Genomic DNA, 26,953 nt, shown 5'->3' with positions numbered 1-26,953 from the left:
CCCGCCTACCCCGCCACTCCGGTCCGTACACCATCCGACCCCGCGGGCCTCACGTGAGTGGAGAAGGCCGGAGCCTCTGGGCGGACCCTGGCTTGTCATTCCGAACTCACCGAAGAGTTCTCTAGGTCTCTTCTTAGCCTCCTGCAAAAAACTGACTGTTGCTCTTTGGTTAAAAAAAAAAAAAAATTGGATGTTCAGGATGATAAAACACAGCGGGTAGATCCCTTTTGGTGGACTATGCACTTTAAAGTTGTTGTATTCAGCAGCAGAGGCCCATTTTAGACAAACTTATTACAGCGTAATTAATTGTCCAGCCCTTGATCTGTGATGGGTTGAAAGATGTGGATATTGAAAATAAAGAAAAGTAACTACATATGACAGGGGTATCATGTTTACCTAAAATGTATACATTAAAATCTGACCAGCCGGGTGATGGTGGCGCACGCCTTTAATCCCAGCACTCGGGAGGTAGAGGCAGGCGGATCTCTGTGAGTTCGAGACCAGTCTGGTCTACAGAGCTAGTTCCAGGACAGGCTCCAAAGCCACAGAGAAACCCTGTCTGGAAAAACCAAAAAATAAAAAATAAATAAAAAGTAAATAAATAAATAAACAAATAAAATCTGACCAAAGGGAGCAGACTGGTTGGTATACCTCTTCAGCCCAGCACTAGGAAGTAGAGACAAACGGAGCTCTGAATTTGAAGTCAACTTGGTCTACAAAGTGAGTTCCAGGCCAACCAATGCTATTGCATAGTGGTAGCTGTCTTGACATAAACAACAACAACAAAAAACAGACAACACGATTAATTTAAAAATTTAGCCAGGCAGTGGTGATGCACAAATCCCAGCACTCGGGTGGCAGGGGCAGGTGGATCTGTGAACTCAAGGCCAGCCTGGTCTACAGAGTGAGTTCCAGGACACACAGAAACCCTTCTCGAAAAACAAATTAAAAAGCAAAATCAAACAAAAACAACAAAAAGTTAAAGTTCTGTGAGCGCTCAGAGCATGGAGTCTGAGGTTTATGAGGCCAGAAACAAAGACTTGGGGGGGGGGGGGTGAGGCCCTGAGTGGAGGGAGGCATGGGGCAGTGACTGCCCACTAGTGAGAGGGGTGGAAGAGCAGCTGTGTAATGCTGTAAATGTGCTTAGTACCAGCAAATCTTCATTTCAAAGTGGTTAATTTTATGATCTGTGAATCTCATTTTGGATTTTAAACATCCACTAGAAAATTTGGACTTAAAGGTGCAATATGAGAAGTCAGATGAAGGGTACATGAGAGCTGCACTCCTTGTAATTCTTCTGTCTCTGAAATTATCCCAACCATTTACAAAGTTTACTAAAATAAAAACAGAAGGCCAAAGGCCACTGGACCATGATCTCAGTAATTTCTCGTAAAAGAGCTTCAACTTCCTATAAGATAGGGGGATAGCACACAAAAAGATTTTTTAAGTGTTTATTTTTATGTGTGAATGTTTTGCCTGCCTGCATGGCTATGCACCACCTGCCTGCAGTGACAGGAGGCCAGAAAGGGGCATGGAATTCCCTTGAACTGTAGCTACAGACATTTTCAGCTGCCGCATGGATCCTGGTCCTCTAGAAGAGTGCCATTGCTGAGCCATCGCTTCAGACCCTCAAAGTAGTTTTGAATGGATTACAACAAGAACTCTTCCACTGCCCAGATGCACGCGAGTGTCTGTGCATGAAGCACTCTGCTTAGAGATGAGAAATTTACCTTGGTCTGCTGGAAAACCTTCAAAATCCAGGTGCCATTATGGGGAGGTGTAGGCTGACTGAGAAAAAGCTGATGGATGACTTCAAAGATTCTTCCAGATAGAAAAGGTTTCTCTTAGACAGTTAAGAAGTTTGGCTAAGGGATGGGACAGGATGAACTAAAGACATAAGGAAGAACTTTTTTTTTTTTGAACATGCTAGGCAAGTACCCTGTTAACCGAGTCCTTTCCATTTCTATTGGCACACAAACAGCCTTATGGTGGTGATTAGATGGTAAATCTCATAAAGTAAAGTTATGTTCTAGGAAGATCTATTTGCTAAGTAGTATACATGGAATGAAGAAAGGATATCAAATGATCATTGGTTCTTTGTGAAATAAAGTTGACTTAAGAACGATATAGAGAGCCGGGTGGTGGTGGCGCACACCTTTAATCCCAGCACTTGGGAGGCAGAGGCAGGCGGATCTCTGTGAGTTCGAGACCAGCCTGGTCTACAAGAGCTAGTTCCAGGACAGGCTCCAAAACCACAGAGAAACCCTGTCTCGAAAAACCAAAAAAAAAAAAAAAAAAAAAAAAACCAAAAAAAAAAAAAAAAAAAAAAAGAACGATATAGAGCTGTGGTTAAGACCTAACAGAGGTGTTTGATAGGAGTTAAGAATTAATACCTGGCTAGGCAGTGGTGGCTCAAGCCTTTAATCCCAGTACTGGCGCACAGAGGCAAATCTCTCTGTGAGTTCAAGGCCAGCCTGGTCTACAGAGCGAGTGCTGGGACAGTCAAGGCTACCTGAAAACAACAAACATACCTGGAAGCACTTTGAAAAATGCTAGACACATAAAGAGCTTAAGACGTGGGAGCTAGTGATGTATACAGAGTAAACCAAAAGACTCTCAGAAAATGTTGGCTGTGGTTATGCTCACTCATCTGCTGGTGATTGATCGATCGATCTAGATGGGTCCTTTCCAAAAGCACACTGTATGAGTCATCATTTTAAACAAAAATGTTCTTTATTTGTATAAAGCATTAAAATCGTCTCAGCAGTCCCCAGTCACTTTCAACAGTCGTCACTGCAGCCACTCACCCGGCTCACAGTATCCAGCTATATTACATTACTTGTCAACCTCGAGTGCTCAGCTCAGACAAAAGAGTGCGTGGAGCACTGAATGGGGAGAAGGAAAGGCCAGCACACACTCCCAGAGCCACAGCGGTGGTGGCTCTGGCGCTAGATTCCCGAGACTAAGGAATCTGAGGAGCTTGCACTTTGGGACATTATATAGGTTATTAAAGTTCCTAGACTGGAAGATGAAATAAGTAAAAGGAGGAGAAAGTGGGGCTGGGAAGCAGAGGCAGGAGAGAGATGTAAGCGGGAAAGAGCTGGAGGAAATAAATTCTGGAACTTGTCAGAGTTCAGGGAATGAAGAGCAGCAGCTGCAGGTCAGGGGGATGGGCTAATGAAGAGAGAACCTGGGATTTTATGCCTTCCAGGGGTAGCACTAAATCTTACAGTGCAGGCACTGAGTTACTGCCAAAGACTGAGCCATCTGTTTTTAAGAATTGGCACCATTTTTTTTGACAGATTACAATCGACATTAAGAATTTAAGAATGTATGTGCAGCCACCACAGCAGACTGAACATCTATAGCCAATAAAGAAGGCTACAAGCTAATTAACCCTAGACAACGAAACTAACAAGTAATGCTACAATCCAGTGACAGATTACCTTAATCTCCTACAGCTTTTTAGTCATTTCTTAAAGAGCAACCATTCTGACCTACTGCCAACACTGTACAATCAAACAGGGTGACTGACTACTCAAAGCCCCGTTTCTCCCCTGAGCCTTTAGGGCCTCTGTGAACTGGAACACAGCAGGCAACATGTAAGTTATTACTTTTTTGGAGGGGCAGGAAAATAGGATCAAAAAGTAGCTAGTCACATACTTAAGTAAACGATATCAAACTATTTAGTCATTCAGAATCCCTTATACTAAAAAGTCACAACCTCCAGACTGATTCAGCAAAACAGGTTTCTGTTATTCAGGTTCTCTGAGTGTCGGAAGAGCTGATTTTGATCTTTCTGGTCAGTTTTTATTTTGATCTCAGGCACCTGTGCCGAAGATGGCTCTGCCTTGCAGGGAAAGGCTTCACATGAAAACATGGCAGGAGGTCACTTCCACGGCGCCACAGTCTGCCCACTCTCCACTCAGTCGTCTACTTCCTCCTCTTCATTTTGTTCTTCCTCATCCAATCTTTCTTCATCTTCATCGTCTTCCTCCCTGCTCTTGTCCTGCTCTTCGGAATCCGTTCTTTTGTCTTTGTCCTTCTTCTTTTGCTCGGAAGCCTCCTTCTTGCCTTTTTGCTCCCGCCTGTATGCTGTAAGGAAGCAGGAGATTATTGCAAACCAAGGCATAGAAAGATAACCAGGCCCATATCACATATCTCAGACGGTACCAACTAAACAGAGGAATCGTAACCAGTGCCAGATTACTGCAATCAAAGTCATCAGGGAACAAAGGATGATCATCTTTCATATGGCTTAAGAAAGTGAAGAGCGGGTGGATACCTTCTAGAGCTTCTTTCAACGGCGTAACGAACCGCTGGAACTCCATCTCTTCCATGGCTGACAGCACATCACTGGCATTGAGAGTCTTGCGCTTCCCTTTCATTGCGAAGTTGTTCGCACTGAAGAAAAAAGCAAAGCCCCTTCAGAAGCTGTCAGAGTGGGTGGGCACAAGAGACACCAAGAGGTGGGACGGGAAAATCCGTATTTATCATTCATGGGTTTTGTGAACACGACTCCGTTCATTCCTTCCCCGTACAAAGGGCTACGGGAACCTTGTTTAACCTGGTTCAGAATTTGTGGTAACTGGAGGAGTGCTCTCTCTCCTGAAGCAGGGAACAATTACTGGGGCCACAAAGTCGGGGACGAGATCCCGCAGAGCCTTCCTTCTGCCTCTGCTCGACTCACCAGGATGTGGCATACAGAACGAAGACGCTGGCGGCGCGGGAGATGGCGCTCCGGGCCTCCTTGGAGATGTTGACGCCGTCCGGGAGCTGCGAGAGTGGAGATAAACACACACGCGGATCTTGTTAACCTCCTGCTCGCTCGTCCGCCCTCGACCCATTCGCCAGCCCGAGCAGCTCACCGCTTCCTTAATGATCCTAGTAATGACGGCGTTGGGCAGATTTAGGTCCTCGGGCCTCTCCGCCATGGCCTCCGCTGGAGCCCGAGCCTCCTCCGCCTCAGGCCTTCTCTTCAGACAGTTCTGGTGTCTGGACTTCCCGCGTCGGTAAGATCTGACCCTCGGAGGCTTCCGTCCCACCCCACGTTGCCAGTGTCCCACAGTGCTTTGCGCGCCACAGGCTCCCTTCTTCAGCCCCGCCTAAAGTCGGCGGTTTAGCCAAGCTTTCCATACCGCAGTGGTTTCGGCTCACGGAGGTTCTCGCTAGCTTCGACCGTATCCTTCACGTTCCTCTCTAGGCTCGTTTCTTTGCCACGTCCTGTCACTATTACTGAAACTTTCGTACCAAACTAAGTTTGGCTTTCTGAGTTTTCCGTCTCTTCTCCCATTGTGCCTTGCGCCGCTGCTAGGCAACGGGGCGGCATGGTGCCTAGTGTGGAAGGGGGAAGGCTAGGCTGAGCCTGTGAATGGGCGGGGCCTATCTGGGAGAGGTAGGCGGGGCCCCTGGGAGAGGGGCGGGGCCTCTCTGGGAGAGGTGGGGGGCCCTGGGAGGCGTGGGCGGAGCCAAAGCCTCGCAGCGTTTTCGCTATCTCAGCATTGTCCCTAGAACAGAGCGCTTTGGAATCTCCTTTTATGCCTCGGAATCGCTGACCACTGACACTATTTTATTTTCTTTTTTTGGCTCGGAACTCAGTGTAGATTTTCTTTCAATTTTACTGCACCCATGTCCGTCTTTAATCTTATTTCATCTTTGTGATACTCGTATTAAGGATAAATGTTATCTAAAACTTTGTTGTTATTTTTTTTTAATGCCAACTATTTTATTAGAACAGCTATAAGGCTGGCGATATCGGGAGACACCTGATGAGACTCCGGGGTTCAGTTTGGACTGGCCCGGTACTGAAAGGGCGAGAAGCATCTGAGTGTAAGAATAATGCATCATATTCTCATTCTCATTCAAAAGCCCGTGTTAAAGTTGTATTTCTTAATCATTAAGTGATTCAGCGTACATATTCCCCATCAAAATCTTTACGAGGTTTTACATTTACAATGACGTTTTAAGTTATAAAATTTTTGTATTAAGTACAGGAAAAATTATTACTGAGAACTAATGTAGGTGTCTCTCTCTCCCGCTTTCTTTGTTGCTTTCTTTCTTTTCTTAAAACATGATCCAAGACTTGTTTTCCCACTTTTCATGAAGACATAGGTACAAAGAAATATTTTTCAGCACTCGGGAGGCAGAGGCAGGTGAATCCCTGTGAATTTGAGGCCAGCCCGGTCTACAAGTGCTAGTTCCAGGACAGCCAGGATTGTTACACAGGGAAACCCTGTCTTGAAAAATAATTGCAAAAACAAAAAAGTTAAAAAAAGAAATATTTTCCTATTGGGAGAAAAAGAAACCCACAACAAGGTAAAGAGGATGATGAATGGCACTGAGGGATTTTTTTTTTTTTAATCAGGGAAATGATTTCAGCTGGTCCATTTTCAACATTCATCAGAGCAAGAGAAGGAAGCCTCCATTAGTGGTTTTTATGGATGATAAGTAGATCTGCTTGAACACTGAGCAGCCTCCCTGGGTACAGGAATGTTGTCATTACTCCCAGTCACTGTGATTTCTTTTTCTTTTTTCTTTTGCATCTTTTTATTTATTTATTTATTTATTTATTTATTTATTTAAGATTTCTGCCTCCTCCCCGCCACCGCCTCCCATTTCCCTCCCCCTCCCCCAATCAAGTCCCCCTCCCTCATCAGCCGGAGAGCTTTGTGGGAGCCTAGGCAGCTTTGATGCTCACCCTACTAGACCTGGAAGGAGGTGGGAGGTCCTTGGACTTCCCACAGGGCAGGGAACCCTGACGGCACTGAGGGATTGTTATGGCAAAAAGAGCTCTGCTCTTAGAAGAGGCCTGCTTTAAAGACTTCATCAGCCTTAGTTCCAGCCACTATTTAGCTGATCTGGAAGAGAAGCCAGAAATCTGCACATAATGAACCATTTCAGTGTAAAGATACTGGCTCAGTCCAATAGTTTCCTACTTCTGATTTAAATTGCAAGCTGTTTAGAACAGAGTTTGTTTATTGCTGTTCTCCATGCCCCAAACAGGTTCTCTCACATATTTGGTAGTCAATAAATGTGTTGACTAGAAGAAATGGACAGTGTCCTTAAACAGTGAATAAGGGGACCAGTGAGATGGCTCAGAGGTTAGAGAAACTTTGTGCCAAGGCTGAGGACCTGAGCAGTCTCTGGACTCATGGAAGAATGGGCTCCTGCTCACTCACATGTGTGCTGTAGCACCTGACCCAAAAATAGATGAATAAAACGCGATTACATGTTAAAAGTAATAAGGCAATTGTAGGAACTACACGACATTTTTAAAAAGGGGATAATACTTATTTTTAGTATAATTTTATTTGTGTGTGCGTTTAATGTAATGTCCTTAAATGTGTACTAGTAGGGATGTTCCTGTGCCATGCTGGTATGGAGGCCAGAGGACTACCCCGAGTCTTGGTCTTGCCTTCTACCTTAAGACACCATCATATGCCAGGCTAGTTAGCCCATAAGCTTCACAGGAGTCTCAGACCTCTGCTTTCCATTTTATAGTAGGAGCAGTGGGGTTACAGATGCGCACTGTGCCTTACCTCATGTGGATCTGGGCGTTGAGCTCGGGCCCGCGTGTTTTGCCCTCTCAGTGCTCTGGCTATGGAGCATCTCCCCAGCCTGATGATATTTATTGAGTACTTGCTATATGGTCCTATTTAGGAATTTATATCTTATTCGATGCTTTTACAATTTTTGTTTTGTTTTTTTTTTTTTTGAGATAGGATTTCTCTGTGTATCTCTGGCTGTCCTGGATCTCACTCTATAGATCATGCTGGCCTTGAACTCACAGAGATCCACCTACCTCTGCTTCCCCAGCACTGGGACTAAAGGTGTGGGCCACCATACCCAGCAATGCTTCTACAATTTTTACAAAAATAATTAAAAATTTTTTGAGATCATAATATAATTATATCATTTCCTCTTCCCTCTCCTCTCTCCAAACCCCCCATGTAGCCCTGTTCTCTTTTAAATTCATGACCTTTTTTCTTTGTTTTATCTATATACACATGTATATGTATGCTCCTGCAATGTAAAAATTTATTTTATTTTTTGAGATCATAATAGAATTACAACATTTTCCCCTTCCTTTTCCTTCCTCCATGCTCTTTCATGTAAGCCCCCTTCTCTTTTTCAAATTCATGACCTCTTTTTCTTTGTTGTTACATATGTATGTGTGAGACACACATACACACACACATACACACACACACACTCTTATATACAGATATAGTCTGCTCAGTCTGAATAATGTTGTTTGTATGTTTTCTGGTCTGACCATTTGGTATTATCGAATTGTTGTGGCCTTTCCTGGGTAGACTATTTCTCCAGATCTCAGCATTCCTTAGTGGCCTCATGAGCTTCCCTTCTTTTCTGCTAGTATGTCTATTGGTGTTGTTTTTGTTAAGCTCATGTTAAGACAATCATGTTGATAGGACTTCATGGGTGTAGCTTCTGTGTACCAGACTTTTGTGGGCCACCAACTAGCTCCCAAATCATGACATGGAGACTTAATTATTAGTTATGAATGCTCAGCCTAGCCTAGACTCATTTCCAGTTGGCTCTTTTAACTTGATCTGTTTCTCTTTATCTACCTTTCTTCCTTCTGTATATCTTATGTCCCTCACATTTCCCCTCGTGTAGATTCTCCTCCTTTTCTCTTCTTTAGATTTCTCCTCCTATTTATTTTCTCTGCCTGTCAGTCCTGCTGATCTCTCTCTCTCTTGCCTAGCTATTGGCCATTCGGCTTTTTATTAGACCAATCAGGTTCCTTAGGCAGGCCAGGTGAAACAGCAACACATCTTTACGTGGTTAAACAAATGCAGCACAAACAGGAGTAACACATCCTTACATGTTAAACAAATGTAGCACAAACAGGTGTAACACACCTTTACATAGTCAAAATAATATTCCACTGCATAAGCAAATGTGACACATCTTTGCCCAGTTAAAATAATATCCCAAAACACTTCTGACGTTTGTTTTGGAGACAGGGTTTCTGTGTGACATCTTTGGCTGTCCTAGAACTCACTTTGTAGATCAGGTTGGCTTTGAATTCACAGAGATCCACCTGCCTCTGCCTCCTGAGAGTTGGGATTAAGGCTATGTTTCACCACCATCCTGCCCAGCTTCTGACATTTCTAGGAGACCCAATCTCACAGTAAAACCCTTGCTTCTCTGTTTCCATCTACCACAGTGGTCCCTGGGGCGTAGGTATAAGAATTGTGTTGGAGCTGTGCCACTGGGACTGGGCTCTCTAACTCTGCATTTCGATTGGATGGTCTCTGTTGCAAAGAGAAGTTTCCTTATTGAGGGGGTGAGGACTAGGCTTATCTGTGGGTATAAGGACAAATACATAGGGCGTAGTTAGTTTAGTAAATTGGTGGTTGTAGGTTCTTCCCTAGCTCTAGGTAGCTGACAAGGTTTCCAGTACCAGGCATGATCTCCCACTTGTTAAGTGCTTCTTAAGTCCTATGAAAAAGCTGTTGGTTACCACCAAGGTGTGCATGCCTCTATTTTACCGCTACAGTTATGATGCCACATTGTTCATTGATGTGACTCATAGGCATCATTGATTGCTTCTCTTCTTTGGAAGAAATTCTTTCTTGGCACCTCTGGTAACATGAAAGCTAGTCTTTGGGGAGGAGGCTTTCAAGTTAATTTGAGCCGTGTCTGAAGTGTATTATGTCTTCAGTAATAGGGTCTTTCCTTCCACCTTTGTGGGGCAACCAAGGACAGTAGCAATAGACTGTAATGTTTTGGGAGTCTCTTGGACAACCCTGACCAACAACTAAAAAGAGGGTTTCTCATACCCAGTGTTGTGGGTTTTGTTGTTGTTGTTGTTGATGGCCTATGGCTCTTGGGGGGGAACACTCTCAGCCCAGATGGGAAAATTTCACTTAAACGCTATATGTCTATTTATATACTGACTTACGTGTATTATAGGTATTTTTAGGTAGATAGACATAGTGGTGCAGTCTTTAATCTCAGCACTGGGGAGGCAGAGGCAGGTGTATCTCTGTCAGTTCGAGGCCAGCCTGGTCTACAGAGTGAGATCGGACAGCCAGAAATACACAGAGAAACCTTGTCTCAAAAACCAGAAAAGGAAAGGTGACTTTTTTATATGCCCCTCTGTTCTCAGTTTTGATCAAAGGGTTTACCAAAGTCACCAAGAACAATTTAGAGATTGCCAAGGACTTGTTTAAAAATGTTTTCAAGTCTGACCGAGAACTCTGACATTTATAAATATATAAGAAGATAGGAATATTTAAAATCATGGGTTTTTTTTCAAAAAAAAAAAAACCAGAAAAGGATGATTCCTTATGATTTTTCAGACATTCTACTGTATTTTATCATACTCCCCACTTCTATACTTATCCCCCACCTGCTAGTCAGAACTCCTTATTTTCACCATTTCTTTTTTCAGATCATTTGTGCCCTGCTCATCCCCTCTCCTTTTCTTTAATTGTTGGTGTATGTGTGTGTGTGTTCCTACAATGACATTGTTAAAGTTTATTTTATGTGTAGTGGTATTGGCCTGAATGTATATGCCATATGCATACAGTACTTGTGGAGGTCAGAAGAGGGGTAGGGAACCCTTTGGAACTGTCTTTACAGAAGGTTGTGAGCCATCACATGGATGCTGGGAATTAAACTCAGGTTCTCTGGAGGAGCAGTTAGTTCTCTGAACTATTGAGCCAGGTCTCCAGGACCCTCGACTCTCTTTTATGAGGAAACGACCTGAGAATTATGAAGTAGATGAGAAGTTAGTGGTCTCTGAAGCAACAACAGGCCATTTCCCTGCCCCTGCTTTTGTTTTTTAAGACAAAGATCCTACACCATAGCCGAGGATGACTCATAATGCATTATGTAGCCCAGGCTGCCTTCAAATTCCTATTAATCCTCCTATCTCAGCCTCCTGAGCTGCTGGGATTACATGTATAAGCATTTAGCTCTGATATTTATTTTTTGAATTATTTGAACAATTCTTTTTTGTTTGCTTTTTTGTTCTTTGAGACGACGGTCTCACCATGTAGACCACGTTGGCCCTGAACTCACAGAAATCCACCACCATTTGCCTCCTGAGCGCTGGGATTTAAGGTGTGCACCACCACGTCCAGCCTTAAGCAAGGTTTTGAATGTCTATAAACTAATAGTTCCTGAAACAGACTTGTCATTTTACAGATGAGAAGACAGAGTGGGAAAGTCTCATGTCATGCAGCTGTGAATAGCCAATTAGAAGGGCTCTTGAAGATAATCTCCCAGACTTGCCTTTTGACCTATCTTTATACTTGCTTGTATTTCAATTCTCTATTGTTTTTGTGTGACCAGCATTTACTTATATGGAGTCAATAGATAGTTTATGATTTCATTTCAAAAAGATCTGGATTGCATGGCTGTCCAATGTATAAAAATAATAACACCTAAGTGGGTGGCTGCTAATTCTCCAGAGGGCTAAGACTGGATTTTGTCTTAAATTGTTTATAGCTATGAACTTGCCAAATCAGGATGTGTGGGACGAAACCAACTGCAGCTCAGCAGTTTGTCAGCATCCACAATGCTGGGCATCTCTCCGACGGATTGAGAGGGGCCATCCTAGGATCCTGGACTCACCCAGCAAATCTTCCCGGGAGATTGATGGTGCGTTGGCTAGCCTTTGTCGTTTTCTTCACAAAGTCCTTACGCTGTTTCTGTTTGCCTCCCTTTCTCCAGACAGTAGGTTACATGCTTGGTTCTGGTCTGCTTTCTTAGATAAACTCCCGACACTCACCGTTGTCAATATCACGGATAGCTGCCTGTGGACCAAGAAGAGGATGGCTCAGCGACAGTCACCAAAATTTACCTTCCCTAAGGAGCGGGAGCGGTCTTTATTGTTGAAACCAGCTTCCAGGCGTTACAGCAGGTGAGTGTTTCTCTTATCCACACAGAGGACTCTGGGAATGATGGGTTTAAAAGGAAATACTAAGGACTGGAGATGTAGCTCAGTAATAAAATTCCATTGCTCAGCACATTCAAGGCTTTGAGTTTGATCCCTAGTGTTACGAAAAACAAAATAGCACAGTGGAACACACCCAAACTTAAGTAAGTAGAAAACAGGGGAGGAGAGCCCAAAGGAAACAGTCCCATGTGTGTTCCAGGAGCAGGGTAGTTCCGGGCTGTATTGGTGCCCATGCCAAATACCATTGCCTGAATGGTAGGACTAAGGAAATTCTTTGTCACAGAATTCTGGAGGCAAGAAGTCTGAGATCAAGGAGTTAATTATTTTTTTTCTAGGTCCCTCCCTTAGGAGATGACATCTTGTCCTTCAGTCTTCTTGGTTTGTCTTAACCCTATTTTCATTTTATAAACATATTAGTCCTATTGGATAAGGACCCTTCCACAAGACCTCATCTTATTTCAGTTATCTCTTTAAAGAGTTCTGTCTGTAAATATAGTCACACTCTGAAGTACTGGGCCTAGGAACTCAGCAAATGAATTCTAGGTGTTGGGGCACAACTTAGCTGCTCCTGGCATGTCACATGTCCAGTGCTGTAGAGAGCCCCCAGCAGCCAGCTCCTGTTTCACCTGTTCCTTCTGTGTTCCTGCGTCTGCCTCAGCCTCTGTCCTAGACTGTTCCTGCATGACCTTGAGTGTGGGCGTCTGCTCTCCTCCTCTTTAACACTTTCACATTGTGACCTCAGATTAATGCTTTGCCCATCCCCTCACTCAACTCCTTCCTTTAAATCTGGTCATTCTAGAGTTGTAGCCTCTGTATTGTGGGACTCCTCTCTACTCATGGTCCTCACTCTCTGATGTCAGCTTTTCCTCGGAGTCAAACTGGTGACTTCTGTCTCTAACACTTTGACCATGCAGTCTTCCCAACCTTAAAGAGTCCGTTCCCTCTGATCTGCTTCATGACATTCCTGGAGTGGCTTATACTGCCACAGGAGGTCCTGTATTCCTGATGGACCTCTTCTTATGTGTCTCTCTTCCTTGTTTAGTAGGTTCCAGCCATATTGTCCTTTCTGTCTGTCACATACTCCACACTTCCCACCCCACAGCTCATCCACCTACAGATGCTTCCTAGACTGCGGTTTTGCAGCCCACCGTTACTCACACTTTGGGAAGATAGCTATTACTAGGGTCTGTGCTCTTTGTCATTGAGCTTCATTCCTGTCTCTGCTCTCTGCAGGCAGTACTACCTCTCCTGCAGCTTTGACAACCTAAAATAATCCATACATTGTCAGATGTCCCTTGGGGGTAGAGTTACCCGTTTGAGAAAATTGCCCTACATCCTCCTACAGCTAACTCTTCCTTGTCATCTAGTTCGAATGTAAGAATTGCTTTTTCAAAGAGGTGAGCACCTCTTTAAAATTTCCCATGAACACAAATGACCACCATTTGATTTGGCCTCTTTTGCCTCGCATCCTGCTCTGAGAAGCCTTTTATTGATTTGCTTGCCTTGTGCCACAAAACACAGCTCTCACTTTAAAGGGAATGCGAGCTGGTTATGGTGGAACACTTAATCCCAGCACTCAGGAGGCAAGAAGCAGATCTCTGTGAGTTTGAAGCCAGCCTGGTCTACAGAGTGAATTCCAGGACAGCTAGGGCTACACAGAGAAACCCTGTCTCAAATAACAACAACAAAAAGGAACATAAGATTGTTCATTCTTGAGTCAAATATGAGTGACCATGGCCTGAAACACAGAGGTTACAACAAAACAGGAGAGATCTCTGTTATGGTCTCAGGGGCTGCAGGATGACATTCTTCCTTAGCTCTGGGGTGGTAATTATCTGTTACCAAATCTCAAAAGGTTTCCCCTGATGGCTACAGCATGTTAGGTCAGACACAGAGCTGGCAGCAAATGGTTATGAAAGGAATATGAATATGAAAGGGAAGCCAAGAAAATTTGGTTCTGGATCTGTAACATCCCAACTCTCCACAATCCCAGTCATTCCTTCAGAGCATTTATAGACTTTTTCAATATAGATATGACTTTGGGGATATCAGTCCACAGTCTCCCTTCATTAAAATGTCAGTGTTGGGGGCTGGAGAGATGACTTAATGGTGAAGAGCACTGGCTGCCCTTCCAGGGGGCCCAGGATGGATTCCTCGCCAGAGTTCTATTCCTTCCTGTGTCTCCAACAGTACATGGCACTGAGTGGAAGCTCAGGTTTCTGACGAATAAACGAATATGGCCTGCCCCGTTATCAAGGCTTCCGAATCCTTCCGTAGTGACTGTTCCCGCCATGTTTGTGGATGTGCTCCAGCCCTCCATCTTCTTGCACCCCTGGATTTTAAGCCCCCTTAAGCAGGAGTCACAACATCATTTGCTTAGTCACATGTGCAGCTGACAGATGTGTTTCCAGAGGGGAGGCAAAGACACCAGAGGTCAGGGTATCCAGTGGACAGGACTGCTGTCTACTGCTATTGAAGCCCAGGAAAGAATTTCTCTCCTAGGGCACTGTTATCTGCACAGAGAGCATCGATCCCCAGCCCTCAAGTTAGAGCAGCGTATTGAAGGGGGGAGGCTTGTATGTGGGAAGCTGGCAGGGAGAAAATCTAAACTACAGGACTAACACATACAGGGGCCTACAAGGGGGAGGACATTCTTCCAGAGTTTGGAACATAGAGTAGCAATGATGTGGGCTCAGAGTTAAGGCTGAGCTGTAGAAAATGCCACTGGGAATTTATGAGGTCTCTATCACATGAGACCTCATAAATCAGGATGAGTGGAATCTTTGTTTGCATACTTCCATATTACTCTTTCATTCATAAACTTAAGGTGTCTTAAAAAATAAGGAACAAATGATATGAAACATTACAGGTTGTCTCTCTTTTGTGTGCGTGTTTGTGTGTGTGTATATACAAGCATGTGTGTATGACACTGCATGTGTGGAGGTCAGAGGACAACTTTTGGGGGTCAGGGACCAAGGCTAGGTCGCCAGGCTTGCACAGCAAGTGCTTCTATCCTTGAGCCGTCTCGCTGGCTCTTCCTACACTGTTGTTTAAGGTGCTATACCTGTTTCTCTATAGGTGGAAGGACAGACAGAGGCTATGGATTGAGTTTGGTGAGCTATCTAGTTGTAAAGTGCAGTCTACAATATCTGTATAGGAGTACCTGTGTTTATTTGATTAATAGTAAATCTTGGGGCTTCATAGTAAGTGGATGAGTTTTATTCAGAGCATAAACTTTGCTATTCCATTGACTTTTTCTTTCTTTTAAGATTTATTTTATGCATGAGTTATATCTGTATGTACACCTTAAAGCCAGAAGGTGGCATCAGATCCCACTAGAGATGGTTGTGAGCCACCATGTGGTTGCTGGGAATTGAATTTATGACCTCTGAAAGATCAACCAGTGCTCTTAACTGCTGAGCCATCTTTCCAGCCCCGGCTTTATTTTATTTTATTTTATATTATTTTATTTTATTTTTTACTCTGTTTCATGCTTGGGACTCGTGTCTTCCAGGTCTCAGAAGGCTTTCTATGACAAAGGTGTAGCCAGTTGCTCTAGACCTCCTAAAGTAAGTCACAGTTGGTTCCTCAATATTTTCTCTTTATTAGTGGGAATATTTTGCCCTTGAAATTGTTCTTTCTTAAAAATGTTTATTCTCTGTGTATGGTTGTATGTGTATGTCCCCATATGTCTGTGCACCACATATATGCCCAGTGCCTTCCAAAGCCAGAAGAAGGCATTTGGATCCCCTGGAGCTGGAGTTACAGAAGGTTGTGAGCCACCATCTGGGTGCTAGGAATTGGACCTGGGTCTTATCTCTGAGTCATCTCTCCAGCCCCAGCATCATGGAATGAGGAGGATAAGAGCTGTCTTTAGCGTATGCTAGGTAGGCTCTCTGCTAACAGCTCCACACACTACATTGTCTTTAGAAACCTCAGACGCATGGGAGTGATCTGTGAATATTTGGAATAGGTAAGGATTTCTCTCTGTCCTTATATAGAACATTTTCAGCTTTTAAGTAAACATTCTTATTTCATATCCAGAGAACTTAGGTTGCCAAAATGTCATGCTTAAAATGGGCCTTAAGGTCATCTAGTCTGATGCCTGCAACTTTAAAAACTGTGATCCATGGTTAGACACGAATTTTATATACATGTATGAAAATGTCATAACGAAACCCATCATTTTATATGCCAACTAAAAATAATGCTAGATTTTGCAGTCAAAAAGAGCATCAGAAAATTTTTACCTTCCCATAGGGTGAATATTCTGATATTTCCTGTCTTGTTCTCTCTCTTTCTCTCTCTCCTTGCTCCTCTTTTTCTTGGTTTTTTTTTTTCCTTTTTCTTTTTTGAGACAGAGTCTCATTATGTAGCCCCAGGTGGCTTGGAACTTGTTATGTATATTAGGCTGGCCTGGAACTCACAGAGATAGCCTTGCCTCCACCTCCCCAGATCAGTCAGTTCTGATCAGAAGGCAAGACTTAAACAGAATATGGACTAGATGATTCATAGGATTTCCTTGAACCCTAGTGCTGTGTGATCGATCTCAGGGGTGGGAGAAATTAACATGCTAACTTATATGGATTTCTGTAATTATAGACAGGGTTAAACTAAAGGAAGAAACCTTGATTACCCAGACTCAGTATGTCCCTGGTGGAAATGTGGGCTGCCTTACCTACAGGGAACCCCAGTCTTTGCAGTGGAGTGGCAGAATAAGTAGAGTCCCTGTAGGGTTGCCTCAAGATAGCTTCATATGAAATGGGTTTTTCTAAATTCTACGCTAATGTCATGCAGAAGCAGAGAATGTTATTGTTTAAAACTTCTACCCCTTGAGAAGTACTTGTATTGATATCTGATGTAGGAGGGTTTTTTTTTTTTAAATAATTTTCTGAATCATGAAATGTTTTGGTGAATATAACAATATAGCATTTGGTGTGTGGCCCCAGCCTCCTGCTGGTGCTCAGTCCCAGACCACTGCACACCTTTTCCTAGCTTTCAGTGTTGAATTTGAATGAGGCAAAACTTCCTTTCTCTGAAGATGTCAGAAACATGGTGGTAACCTGGGTTCCTGAAGAAGTGGAGAAGAACGTGAGGTGAGCATCCTGTCTAAAACTTAGCGGCCTTGGTACCCATACTCTCTAAGTTCCCTGTAGGCTTCTGCGACCCCTTTTTCTTTTTCTTTTTTTTAAATATTTATTTATTATGTATACAATATTCTGTCTGTGTGTATGCCTGAAGGCCAGAAGAGGGCGCCAGACCTCCTTACAGATGGTTGTGAGCCACCATGTGGTTGCTGGGAATTGAACTCAGGACCTTTGGAAGAGCTCTTAATCACTGAGCCATCTCTCCAGCCCTGCGAACCCTTTTTCATCTCCTTATTAGCTACCTCATTGTAAGGAAAACAAAAACAAAATAATAGATTTCTCATTCATATCAATCTTAAGAATTTCTTTTCCACTTTCGCTTTGTGACCAAATTATCCTTCTTTATATATGCATCATATGTGTGTGTGTGTGTGTGTGTGTGAGAGAGAGAGAGAGAGAGAGAGAGAGAGAGAGCATGAACGTGTATGTGTGCTGTCACCAACAAGAGCCATAAAAGTTCCTTTTCTTTCTTGTAAAGAAATCGTGGGGGTAGGTGGGCCTGGGATAGAATGGTGGTCGTATGAAAGAAACTGAAAACAGCGTAGCTTCCCGCCGTCTCCATGCTTGTCATTAACAAATGTCTGTAGTGTTTCTATTTAAAATGTCTGGGAATGAGTTCTGTTTTTTTTTTTTATTTCAAGCTCAGTTGGAAAGACTTCTGCTTTTTCCAGGTGGCTTGAGAAGAAGAGGAAGAAGCTGGAAGAGGTGAGTTTCATCTTTGCCCCTTATGAAGTGACGCTGTAGAGCTGACAGGGGATCTTTAGGAGTAGCCACAGACATCTTCAGACCCCTCCTATCTATTCTCTGTGGGAAGGTAAGAAATACTTGAAGAGAGGACAGAAGGAAGCAGTGGCTATCAAGGGGGACTTCTGCCAGTCAGAAGTAAATTCCCAGTGTGATGGGATAGTATTCCAGTGGATCAGGAGTTATTATGGCCTGGGCCTCTAACCCCAAGCCTGCCTTTCTGGTAAATATGATCTTATGTCCCTGGAAGTAGTTCCTGCTCCATGTCCTTTCTTGACCAACTCCCACTTTCTGTCTGGTACCCAATTCGATTATTGTTGTTAGTTTGTTCAGTGGATAAGTGAATGGCCTCTTCAGAAAAACAAATTGATCCTGGCTTTGTATCATTGGAACAGCATGTTAGAAGCCCAACAAGGGAGAAACTGGGTGTCCTTCATGGGGGAGAGAAGGTGGGAAAAGTTGAAGTAGGTCTGTGTGTTATTTTGTTGTTGTTGTTGCAATCACCAAAATTCCCAAGAGAACAACTTCACGGGTGGAAAACCTTCTGCTGGCTCGAGTTTCAGAGGGCTCACAGCAAGTGGTTGCTTGGCCTCAGGTGCCTGGGTAGACTATTAGGCTGGTAGGAGCCTGTGGCAGAGGCTGTTGGATGATTGGCAGACTGGGTGCAAAGAGAGTGGGTGAGTAGGAGGCTAGGGAAAGCTGAAGCTTCTAGGGCTGCGTCTCCAGTTGCCCACTGCTGCCACCGAGGTTCCACCTCCCCTTTACTGCGTCCCATTTGTGCCATCATATTATGAACCCATCAAGGGATTAATCCAGTCATGACATCAGTGGCCTCGTGGTCTAATCATTTCTGGAGTCCTTTCAGACATACCCAGAGGGTGCTTTGCTAATCTTTTTAACATGTTTATTAGTTGTTGTTAGTGTGTGTGAGTGATCAGAGGACAACTCTTAAGAGTCGATTCTCTCTTTCCATCATGGCTTCCAGATTGTGCAGCAAGCGTTTTTACCCACTGAACCCTGTCACCTGCTGCTCTCAGTGTTTTATTTATGTTTTATGTATGAGGGCTCTGCATGTACACCTGCACGCCAGAAGAGGGCATCAGGTCTATTGTAGATGGTCACGAGCCACCATGTGGTTGCTGGAACTGAACTCAAGACCTCTGGAAGAGCTGCCACTGCTCTTAACCCCTGAGCCACCTCTTCGGCCTCACCTCAGTGTTTTTGTTTTGTTTTGTTTTTAATTCAATCAAATTGACACAGTCTGGAAATGAGGAGTTTCATTTGCCAGGGTGGAATGTTGGGAGGAGAATGCTTCAGAGAGTGACTTGCATGGTTTCTTCCAGAAAAGCAAGCCATCTCTGTATTTTTCTGGAAGGCAGTATACATCAACACACTTGAGAAGTCCGGGGGTGACTGTGCCTCCTCCCTCCCCAGTGCACTTATTTGACCAATTAAGTTCCGAAGCCATACCTCTATTGACCCAAGTGGACATGCTTCCCCAGGATCTCCTGAAGGAATGGTGAGTATCATGGAGTCAGTGAGGAGAGCCAGAGCCCTGCTCTGTATTGAAGTTGAAAAGGGCAGAACCATGTGTTTTGAGAACAGGGAGCAAGCTCGACCCTACTTGTTTGGATTACTGACATGCAGGGTGACAGTCATCACTGCCGCCATTCATCAAGCCCTGACCGTCCACTGGGCTCCGGGCTAAGCCTATTAGGTGGACTCTCATTTGAATTCCTATTCTCCTTTTCCCCCTATTGATTAATTATGGACATTTGTCCATTTGGGAGGTATAATGGTGTGTGTACTTTGGCATGTGACAGCCTTTGAATTGCATATTGAAACTTAACTGGCTTTGTGAATTATTGGTAACTTATTTAGCTCATTTCTGCCTAGTTTTCCTCATCTGCAAAATGAGGAGGATGATAATATCTGTCCTTAGGGTGCTGTAAAGGGTTAGTGGTATAAAGCATAGGAGTCTGGTATAGAGTTAGCCGTTAACTGAGTGGAGGACATAATACTGAGAGAGACCCACGCAAGCCTTTCTAGAGCCCAAGTGGAACTTTCTTTAAAGCCCCTTTTCTTTCTCTCAAGCTCCACTCTCTGGTAAGAGCCGACTGGGAAGTTGCTGACTATCTAGATGTCTCTGTCCCCTTTAGCATTTTGGCACATGAGAAAACCATGACTTGTCCTGAGGTAAAGATAGAGTTGGCCAAGATGAAAAAGAATCTTCCTCTGGAAAGGAGCCGCCCCGACAGCGCTCTCTCTTCTAAGATGTATCTAACTGTGCACCGCCTGACCTTGCAAGTAAGAGCCATGGCGTCTCAGAGGAGAAGGCCCACAAGGAAGTCATGCCCATCTGTCTTCAAGACAGGAAGATTTGGCTGTCTGCTATCTTTGTTCTGCCCTGCAACTCTGGGCCCAGGCCTTGCAGAGCGGAGGGCTGGATTATATGGGAGTGAAAGCCAGTATAGGGGGAGGGGCGAGGGGAGCAATGCCTCTGGGTCTTCTGGACCCTGTTTTCAACTCCTTTTCTTCCTCGGACCTTGGTAGAAAGCTGCTGCCAAACACCTATTTCTCAAAACATGTTTATAGACTAGGTAAATGCATGCTTGGGGCAGAGAAAGACCCACACAGGAGCTTTTCGTGCATTTTTTTCTGGCAGAGACCATCGTTGAGGTACCCTGAACATCTGAGGAAGCTGCAGTACAACCTGAAGAGAGCCGAAGGATCTTCAGGTACCATCCTCCCGTCGGCCACTGCACTGCCACTGTGTTCTCTCATGTCACTTGGTCCATGTTCAGGTCTCTCTCTTGCCACAGTCACACAGGGTCACTTGGAGAACTCAGGAGACTCCAGTTTCAGAGCAGCTTCTTGCTTGGTCCTGGCCAGGGAAGCAGAGTACCATAGTGGGGCAGGTCACAGTAGGTAGCCTAGCAGAAGGTGTGGGCTCTTAGTCGGGGAGAGGACTGAGCTGGCCTCTCTGGTTACCAGGTTACAAGAAGCAGCAGAAGCAGCAGCAGAGGAAGGTGAAAACTTCTACTGAAATGCAGGTATAGTAGTGAGGGAAGTCTCTTGGGTGGGGGTACAGCGAGGACTGGGAAGGGGTAACTGAGAGGAGGGGTTCTCCCCTGTCTGTCGGGTGTGGATGTGACATTACTATCTGGCTGTCATTTAAGTTCTTTCTCCCCTGTCGGGTGTGGATGTGACATTACTACCCAGATGTCTTTGCAAAAGTTTTCTTTGCTTTCAAAAGTCCTAATTCAGTTCCTTATGTTGGTTTTAGGAGGCTAAGAAGACAGTCAAGAGTGATGTGGAGAGCGAGCCTAGTATGTACAGGTTGACATCTATAACCCTCCCTTTGCTCAGTCAAGTGCTGGCGTCCTGGGCGTAGTGAAGGCAGCAGTCAGGCATGCTTTTGTCAGTGTAAAACTTGCCTTTGTCAGGCATTCAGAATTGTTCTGGAAATGCTCAGTCTGGGGAACTGGTCTGCCCCGAGTCATCCTTGAACTAACTAGTAACTGATCAAGCAGGTTAGCTGTATGTCTGTTTCACACGGGCGTTCAAGAAATGGCTGATTCATAATTATATTTTCTTCAGAGCTTCTACCAGTACATCACAGGCTGAGGTGGGAGGGTTGGAAGTTTGAGGGTTGCATAGACAGATCCTGTCTCTCAAGAGCCCTCTGGTTTCCCTACCAAAAGCTGGAGAGTCCTGGGGCTCACCGGGTAGTCAACAGATTGTATCAACAGTAGCCAGTACTCAACAGGCAGCCTTTTTAAACCAGTGTTGATGTTGAAACCCAGCATAGTACCTCTGTTTATGGAACTCTGATCGCATACGACTGAAGGGTATGTGGAACACTGTCTGACTGACATCTCTCAGCTTGAATACAGAGTAGGAAAGGCCAAGGAAGACTCTTCTAGAATCTTGTAAGATTGTTCTGCCTTGCTCAGACTGTGTATTTCTGGCTTTACTTTGCAAACAACCAAATTCTCAGAATTCGTTGTGGAATCTGGGGTCCTGAGAGGGCTCAGGTGAGACGTCCCTGAGAAAGATGCCATCCTCTTGCTTTGCTTCGTGTCCTACGTTCTGTGTATCACTCTGTCTGTTAGCCTGGAGAGTTCATATCCATGATGATCACTCCCACAGTTCTCTTCTGGTACCTTTTGTGCTTCTTCCTGATGCTCCCAACAAGAGCTGTTTTGCTTGGGTGACTGGTATGCCTCTCTGAGTTACGGTCTCAGAGCAGTGGCTGTCCTCCCTGAGATGGACTTTACAGAGAAGACGATGTATGAATTGGATCCTGATGGGGAAAGGGTTCCTGGAGTTGAGAGTAGCCTATGAAGACACATCTTGCCTAGTGTAACTGCTTAGAGTGGCTAGGAGGGTTTAAGGGAGAGTGTGGAGAGGGGGACCTACATGGACTCTCTGCACCTGTATTTGCCCTTTAGGTCCCAGGTCAGTATGTCCATCCTGACTACACACTGACGCCAACTGAGAAGCTTTTTTTTTTTGGTTTTTCGAGACAGAGTTTCTCTGCGGTTTTGGAGCCTGTCCTGGAACTAGCTCTTGTAGACCAGGCTGGTCTCGAACTCACAGAGATCCGCCTGCCTCTGCCTCCCAAGTGCTGGGATTAAAGGCGTGCGCCACCACTGCCCGGCAACTGAGAAGCTTTTAAAACTTAACACCCAGCCTGAACCCACATTCGAATTTCTGGAATTGGGGACCCAGGTATGTTAAAGCTTCCCAGTGCTGCTAGTGTGAACTTAGCTGAGAACCAGTGCTCACGGGAACATGATAAGTGCTCTGTTTCAGCAGAATTTTCGGAAGTTGTTCATCTAGAGAAGGTTGAGAAAGAGAGGATGGTGCGTTCAGGGTGTGGTTGTGGAAACAGCCTGCGTAGAAGGAGTGCCCTAGGGCCTGTATTCAGAAACTAATATGGGCCTGTGGGGTGTCCCCAGAGGAGGGCAGTCTCATTCTCACACAAGGGATAGTGATGGATGGAAACCGAGATAGCAGCAGCCTCTTGATCTCTTTTTGAGACAAGTTCTCACTGTGTAGCCCAAGCTGGCCTGGAACTCACTAGTAGATCAGGTTGACCTCAGACTCTCGATCCTTCTTCCATTGCTTCTAAGTGCTGGGATGATGGGAGTGCACTGCCATGTCTGCCTTAGAGATCCAGTTTCTTTTGCTGCTGATAATGGCAGGGATCCACTTTGCACCTCTTTGAGGAATTCTGGGTCTCTGTGTCTCTGTCTGTTGCCTTTGTTGAATGCAAGTTACATATTGCTTTCTTGTTGTATTTTCCAATTATCCTCCCTTGTATTTACTCTTTCCTTTCCCTACATGGTAAGAAGACTTGACTTTTCCTCTCAAAATTTTTTTGCCATCTTTGATTAGCTGGTGCTGACACCTGGCTGGGGCAAGTGCCCGCATGGACAACTGTATGTGTCGTCAGCTTCTGTCTGCTTTACTTGTTCAGTACAGACGACACATTTCTTTCTGAAATCCTGGACTGCTTCATCACTTTGATGACTTCTGAGATGTCCCTGTACAACATGAACTTTCTTATCTTGTGATGGGCATAGACTGAACATTGCACTTCTGTCCCAGTTCTTTGGATAGTTCTATGGTTCTTGCTTCAGTCAGAAGTTATAAAGAGATTGGACTTTATTTGGTTCCTGCCTCTCCAGAAATGGCCTCAAAGAGGCGTGTGTGTCTCTCTTTAAATTTAAATTTTATTTTATGTTTATGTGTACCTGTGGACCCTGTGGATGTGGTGCCCAAGAAGGTCAGAAGAAGACATCGGATGCTCTGGGACTAGAGTTTCTGATAGTTATGAACTTCATTGTGTATTCTGGGATGTGAACTTGGGTCCTCTGGAAAAAAGCAACTAGTTTTCTTAACCACTAAGCCATTTCTCCAGTCCTCTTCCTACTTTTTTTTTTTTTTTTTTTTTTTTTTTGAGACAAGTTCTCATGGTGTAGTCCCAGCTAGCCTGGAGCTCGATATGTAGATCAGGCTGGGCTGGAACTCACCTGCTTCTGCCTCCTGAGTGCTGTGTGCCTCACCACTGCTGGCACTGAGTCTCTTGGCATATGCTTTATTCTCTAGTAGACGTGGTTACAACCTAGATAGACAGGACCACAAACAGCTCAGAAGGCTTCACATGGCGTATGCATATTTTGAAACATCACGTGGAAACTCATAAATAGGTACACTATTTTTTATACATCAGTTATATAAAAAAAAGACGCTCCTTGACAGAAATGAATTAGAAGGTCTGACTCCCTTTATCTACCAGCAAGGCCTCCTCTTGTCCTGACTAGGGAGCTACTTGAGGGGTCAGCCAGAAGTCCAGCAGTGGGCATGAAATGCCAATAAGAAGAGGATTGAACCTATTTTGTGTTACTAGGCCCAAGAATCCCATCAAGACAGGAAAGTGAGCAAAAGCAGAAGGAGCAGGAAGAGGAGGGGAAGAAAGTCAGCGTGAAGCATGTGAGTATGCCCCGAGACCTCTGCAGCCCAGTTTTGATCCTCTCCTGCTGGGTAGCAAACATCAAAGTACAGGCAGAGATATCTATTCGGTTCCTTTTTTTGTTGAGATGGGATCTTGCTATGTAGCCCAGGATGACTTCATACTTGATGATCTTCCTGCTTCAGTCTCCAGAGGACTATGATCACAAGCTCATGTCACCATGCCTAGCCATGATGTGTGGTTTCCAATAAGTCAGGGTTGACTGGACAGTCAGTCATTCTTCTCTTATTTGAGATCATTCAATGCCCCTGGAGGGGGTGCTATTAGCCAAGTTGCCTGTGTTCTCACCTATGATTTCTCTTTACGTAATTTATTAGTGCTTATTGAAAGACTAGTCACTTTCTATATTTAAAAATACATTTATTTTATGTCTATGTTATTGAGAGAGAGAGAGAGAGACAGAGACAGAGACAGAGAGAGGCCACAAGAGGACATCAGATCACTGGGAACTGGAATTGGAATTGTGGGTAGTTATTTGCTTTCTGACATGGGTGCTGGGGACTGAACACTGCAAGAGCAATATATGTTCTGAACTGCTGAGCCATCTCTCGGTTTTTTAAATTACTGATTATTTTTTTAGACACTCCATAAAACAGTGTTACTTCTTGTACCATTTATTGACTAAAGTAGCCACCACTTCACATAAATTCCCAGGAGTGAATTTTCTTGATGAGAGCAGTGTGGCAGTTCTGGGCAGCCATCTCTGGAGGCAAGCTTCCCTTGGTTGATTCCTGGAAATGGGGATAAGTGGGCCCTGGCTTCATCTAGGTGGCCTGGAAAACAAAGAATGTGATAAAGGCTTGATTTCTGTCCTGGGGCTCTTTATTCTGCCTTAGATGTTAATTTCCCCAAGAAAACTGTCTTTCAGAAAGTTCCTTTAGTTTGCTAGATTTACATTTCTTCTGCTTACCCCATGGGTTAGGTTTCCATAGATGACTCAGTGGCGTATGACTTAGACACCTACTGCACAGACTACTACACCAGTCCAGAGAGTAAGTGCCTGAGAATGGCTAGGATGGCTGACTTTCTGGAGAGGAGGAGCAGGGATGGGGGGTGGGGGAGCACAGTCCTTATGCCTTGGAGGGGTCCTAAAGAGAGCCAGTCTGTTCTAAAATGCCTCTTGTTACAGTTATTTGGGAGAAATGCCCCATGCTACTAATGGTCGGGTCTTCTTGTAGGTCCTGTAATATTTGAGTCAGATTACGAGGACGTGAGTGATGTGGATGAGACTGTGCTGGGAATGCTTCCTTCCAGCCAAGACAGCAGTCCCAGGAGTCTGTCTGCAAGTGTGGACAGAGCCGGCTGGAACCCTGATCTCAAACTGCTGAGGATTCTTCAGGCCAGTGTTGAGGAAGATGAGGAGAACCATCTTTCTAGGGCACAGAGTGAGGCGTCTCTGGATGCTTAGGCTGGGGATGTCATACAGTTCTTGGTATTTTGAGGACAATGACCTTGGACATTGTTCTCTGGATTCCTCCAACAGGATGAGGGCTTAGAGACCTTGCTTTTTTCACTTGCTTTACAACTCCAAAATGAGTGAGAAAAAACCCTCAGTACTGCTAACTATAGGAGACTTTTCCAGGGCAGATTATTTCCACGATTAAACCCAATCCCTCATCAAAGGACTTGTTCTCTGTTTCCAGGAAGAGAGGAGGTAGGTGCTTCCTTGTGTCTGTTTTCTGGGTCCCCTTTATTGCTCTGAAATCTTTGTAGTGGTAGGAAGCTGGACTCAGCTATGGGAACCTCTATAATATCCCTACACACTCTGCTCATTTCCTGGAGATGCCGTCTCTTGGTAACGGGGCCTGCACCATTATCAAGTGGGAATCACTGTGGGCTGCTCCCACCTTAGAGTTCATCTTAGCTACAAATAATTCAATACGAAAAAAAGCACTAAAAATCCAAAAATTATTTCATTACACAGAACTAATACTGATCGCTTGATTTCACATATCCAAGCACATTCAAATTTTCATGTCTTATTTTTTTTACAGTTGACATATTCGTATTAGAATTCAAATAAAATTTATAAGTTATATTTTCTCAGTGTGCTCTAATCTCTTTTAATTTGTACAACCCCCTCATTTTTTCTTTCTCTTTTCCTAGAATTCTTTCCAACTCTGAAGAACTTAGCAAAATTTCTAGTTTCTAAGAAATCTAGTCATGCCGGGCAGTGGTGGCGCACGCCTCTAATCCCAGCACTCAGGAGGCAGAGGCAGGTGAATTCGAGGCCAGCCTGGTCTACAAGAGCAAGTTCCAGGACAGGTTCCAAAGCTACAGAGAAACCCTGTCTTGAAAAACCAAAAAAATAAAAAGAAAAAAAAAAATAAGAGAGAAATCTAGTCTTCAGGGAAATTTCAATGTCCATAAAGACAAAGACCCAGAATTCCAGAGTCTCAGGAGCCTTCTAACTTGGTTTTTGGATGAAATTTTTTCCATTGTGTTTAGCCCATAAAAAAACCTCTACTATTAAAAACTGAAATCTTTAACCTGTAAAATTTCAAAATTGCATAAAAAGTAAAGGGAATATAATATAATATAGCAAAACTCTACCTGGGGCATTGGTAAGTTTTTTTTTTTTAAAGG

General features: G+C 44.2%; 2 protein-coding genes across 5 annotated transcripts; one reads left to right on the top strand and one right to left on the bottom strand.

Annotated features, from left to right (window-relative positions):
- Positions 1-2,711: 2,711 nt before the first annotated feature.
- Pole3 (DNA polymerase epsilon 3, accessory subunit) lies at positions 2,712-5,263 on the bottom strand. Its single transcript, XM_057785094.1, has 4 exons — positions 4,869-5,263; positions 4,691-4,776; positions 4,286-4,404; positions 2,712-4,095 (listed from the first exon to the last, which is right to left on the bottom strand). Exons 1-4 carry the CDS (start codon positions 4,932-4,934, stop codon positions 3,926-3,928), a joined length of 441 nt encoding a protein of 146 aa, XP_057641077.1. The 5' UTR covers positions 4,935-5,263; the 3' UTR covers positions 2,712-3,925.
- On the top strand, positions 4,918-26,336 carry C11H9orf43 (chromosome 11 C9orf43 homolog). Of its 4 annotated transcripts, none has more exons than XM_057785091.1 (15): positions 4,918-5,012; positions 5,733-5,829; positions 11,485-11,637; positions 11,749-11,899; positions 15,450-15,504; positions 16,931-17,031; positions 17,724-17,787; positions 19,170-19,345; positions 19,986-20,133; positions 20,492-20,564; positions 20,821-20,879; positions 21,113-21,155; positions 24,245-24,327; positions 25,290-25,359; positions 25,546-26,336. In XM_057785091.1, the coding sequence occupies exons 2-15, from the start codon at positions 5,769-5,771 to the stop codon at positions 25,773-25,775; spliced, it is 1,467 nt and encodes a 488-aa protein (XP_057641074.1). In that variant the 5' UTR covers positions 4,918-5,012; positions 5,733-5,768; the 3' UTR covers positions 25,776-26,336. The 4 variants fall into 4 exon arrangements, with proteins under 4 accessions (XP_057641074.1, XP_057641073.1, XP_057641075.1 ...); XM_057785090.1 differs by lacking the exon at positions 4,918-5,012 and adding an exon at positions 5,089-5,180; XM_057785092.1 differs by lacking the exons at positions 4,918-5,012; positions 5,733-5,829 and adding an exon at positions 5,089-5,180.
- The last annotated feature ends 617 nt before the right edge of the window (positions 26,337-26,953 follow it).

Source organism: Chionomys nivalis, chromosome 11 (genome assembly GCF_950005125.1).
Source record: "Chionomys nivalis chromosome 11, mChiNiv1.1, whole genome shotgun sequence".
Lineage (NCBI taxonomy): Eukaryota > Metazoa > Chordata > Mammalia > Rodentia > Cricetidae > Chionomys > Chionomys nivalis.
Note: the sequence above shows the minus strand (reverse complement) of the source record. Positions and strands in the feature narration are given on the sequence as shown.

Coding starts and splice junctions, on each gene's coding strand:
- Pole3 (XM_057785094.1), bottom strand. CDS start 4,934: ATGGCGGAGAGGCCCGAGGACCTAAATCTGCCCAACGCCGTCATTACT. Junction 4,777..4,868: donor CTAGGATCATTAAGGAAGCG/GTGAGCTGCTCG, acceptor CCACTCTCGCAG/CTCCCGGACGGCGTCAACAT. Junction 4,405..4,690: donor GTTCTGTATGCCACATCCTG/GTGAGTCGAGCA, acceptor TTTTTTCTTCAG/TGCGAACAACTTCGCAATGA.
- C11H9orf43 (XM_057785091.1), top strand. CDS start 5,769: ATGAGACTCCGGGGTTCAGTTTGGACTGGCCCGGTACTGAAAGGGCGA. Junction 11,638..11,748: donor ATCTTCCCGGGAGATTGATG/GTGCGTTGGCTA, acceptor CTGCTTTCTTAG/ATAAACTCCCGACACTCACC. Junction 19,346..19,985: donor CAGGATCTCCTGAAGGAATG/GTGAGTATCATG, acceptor TGTCCCCTTTAG/CATTTTGGCACATGAGAAAA.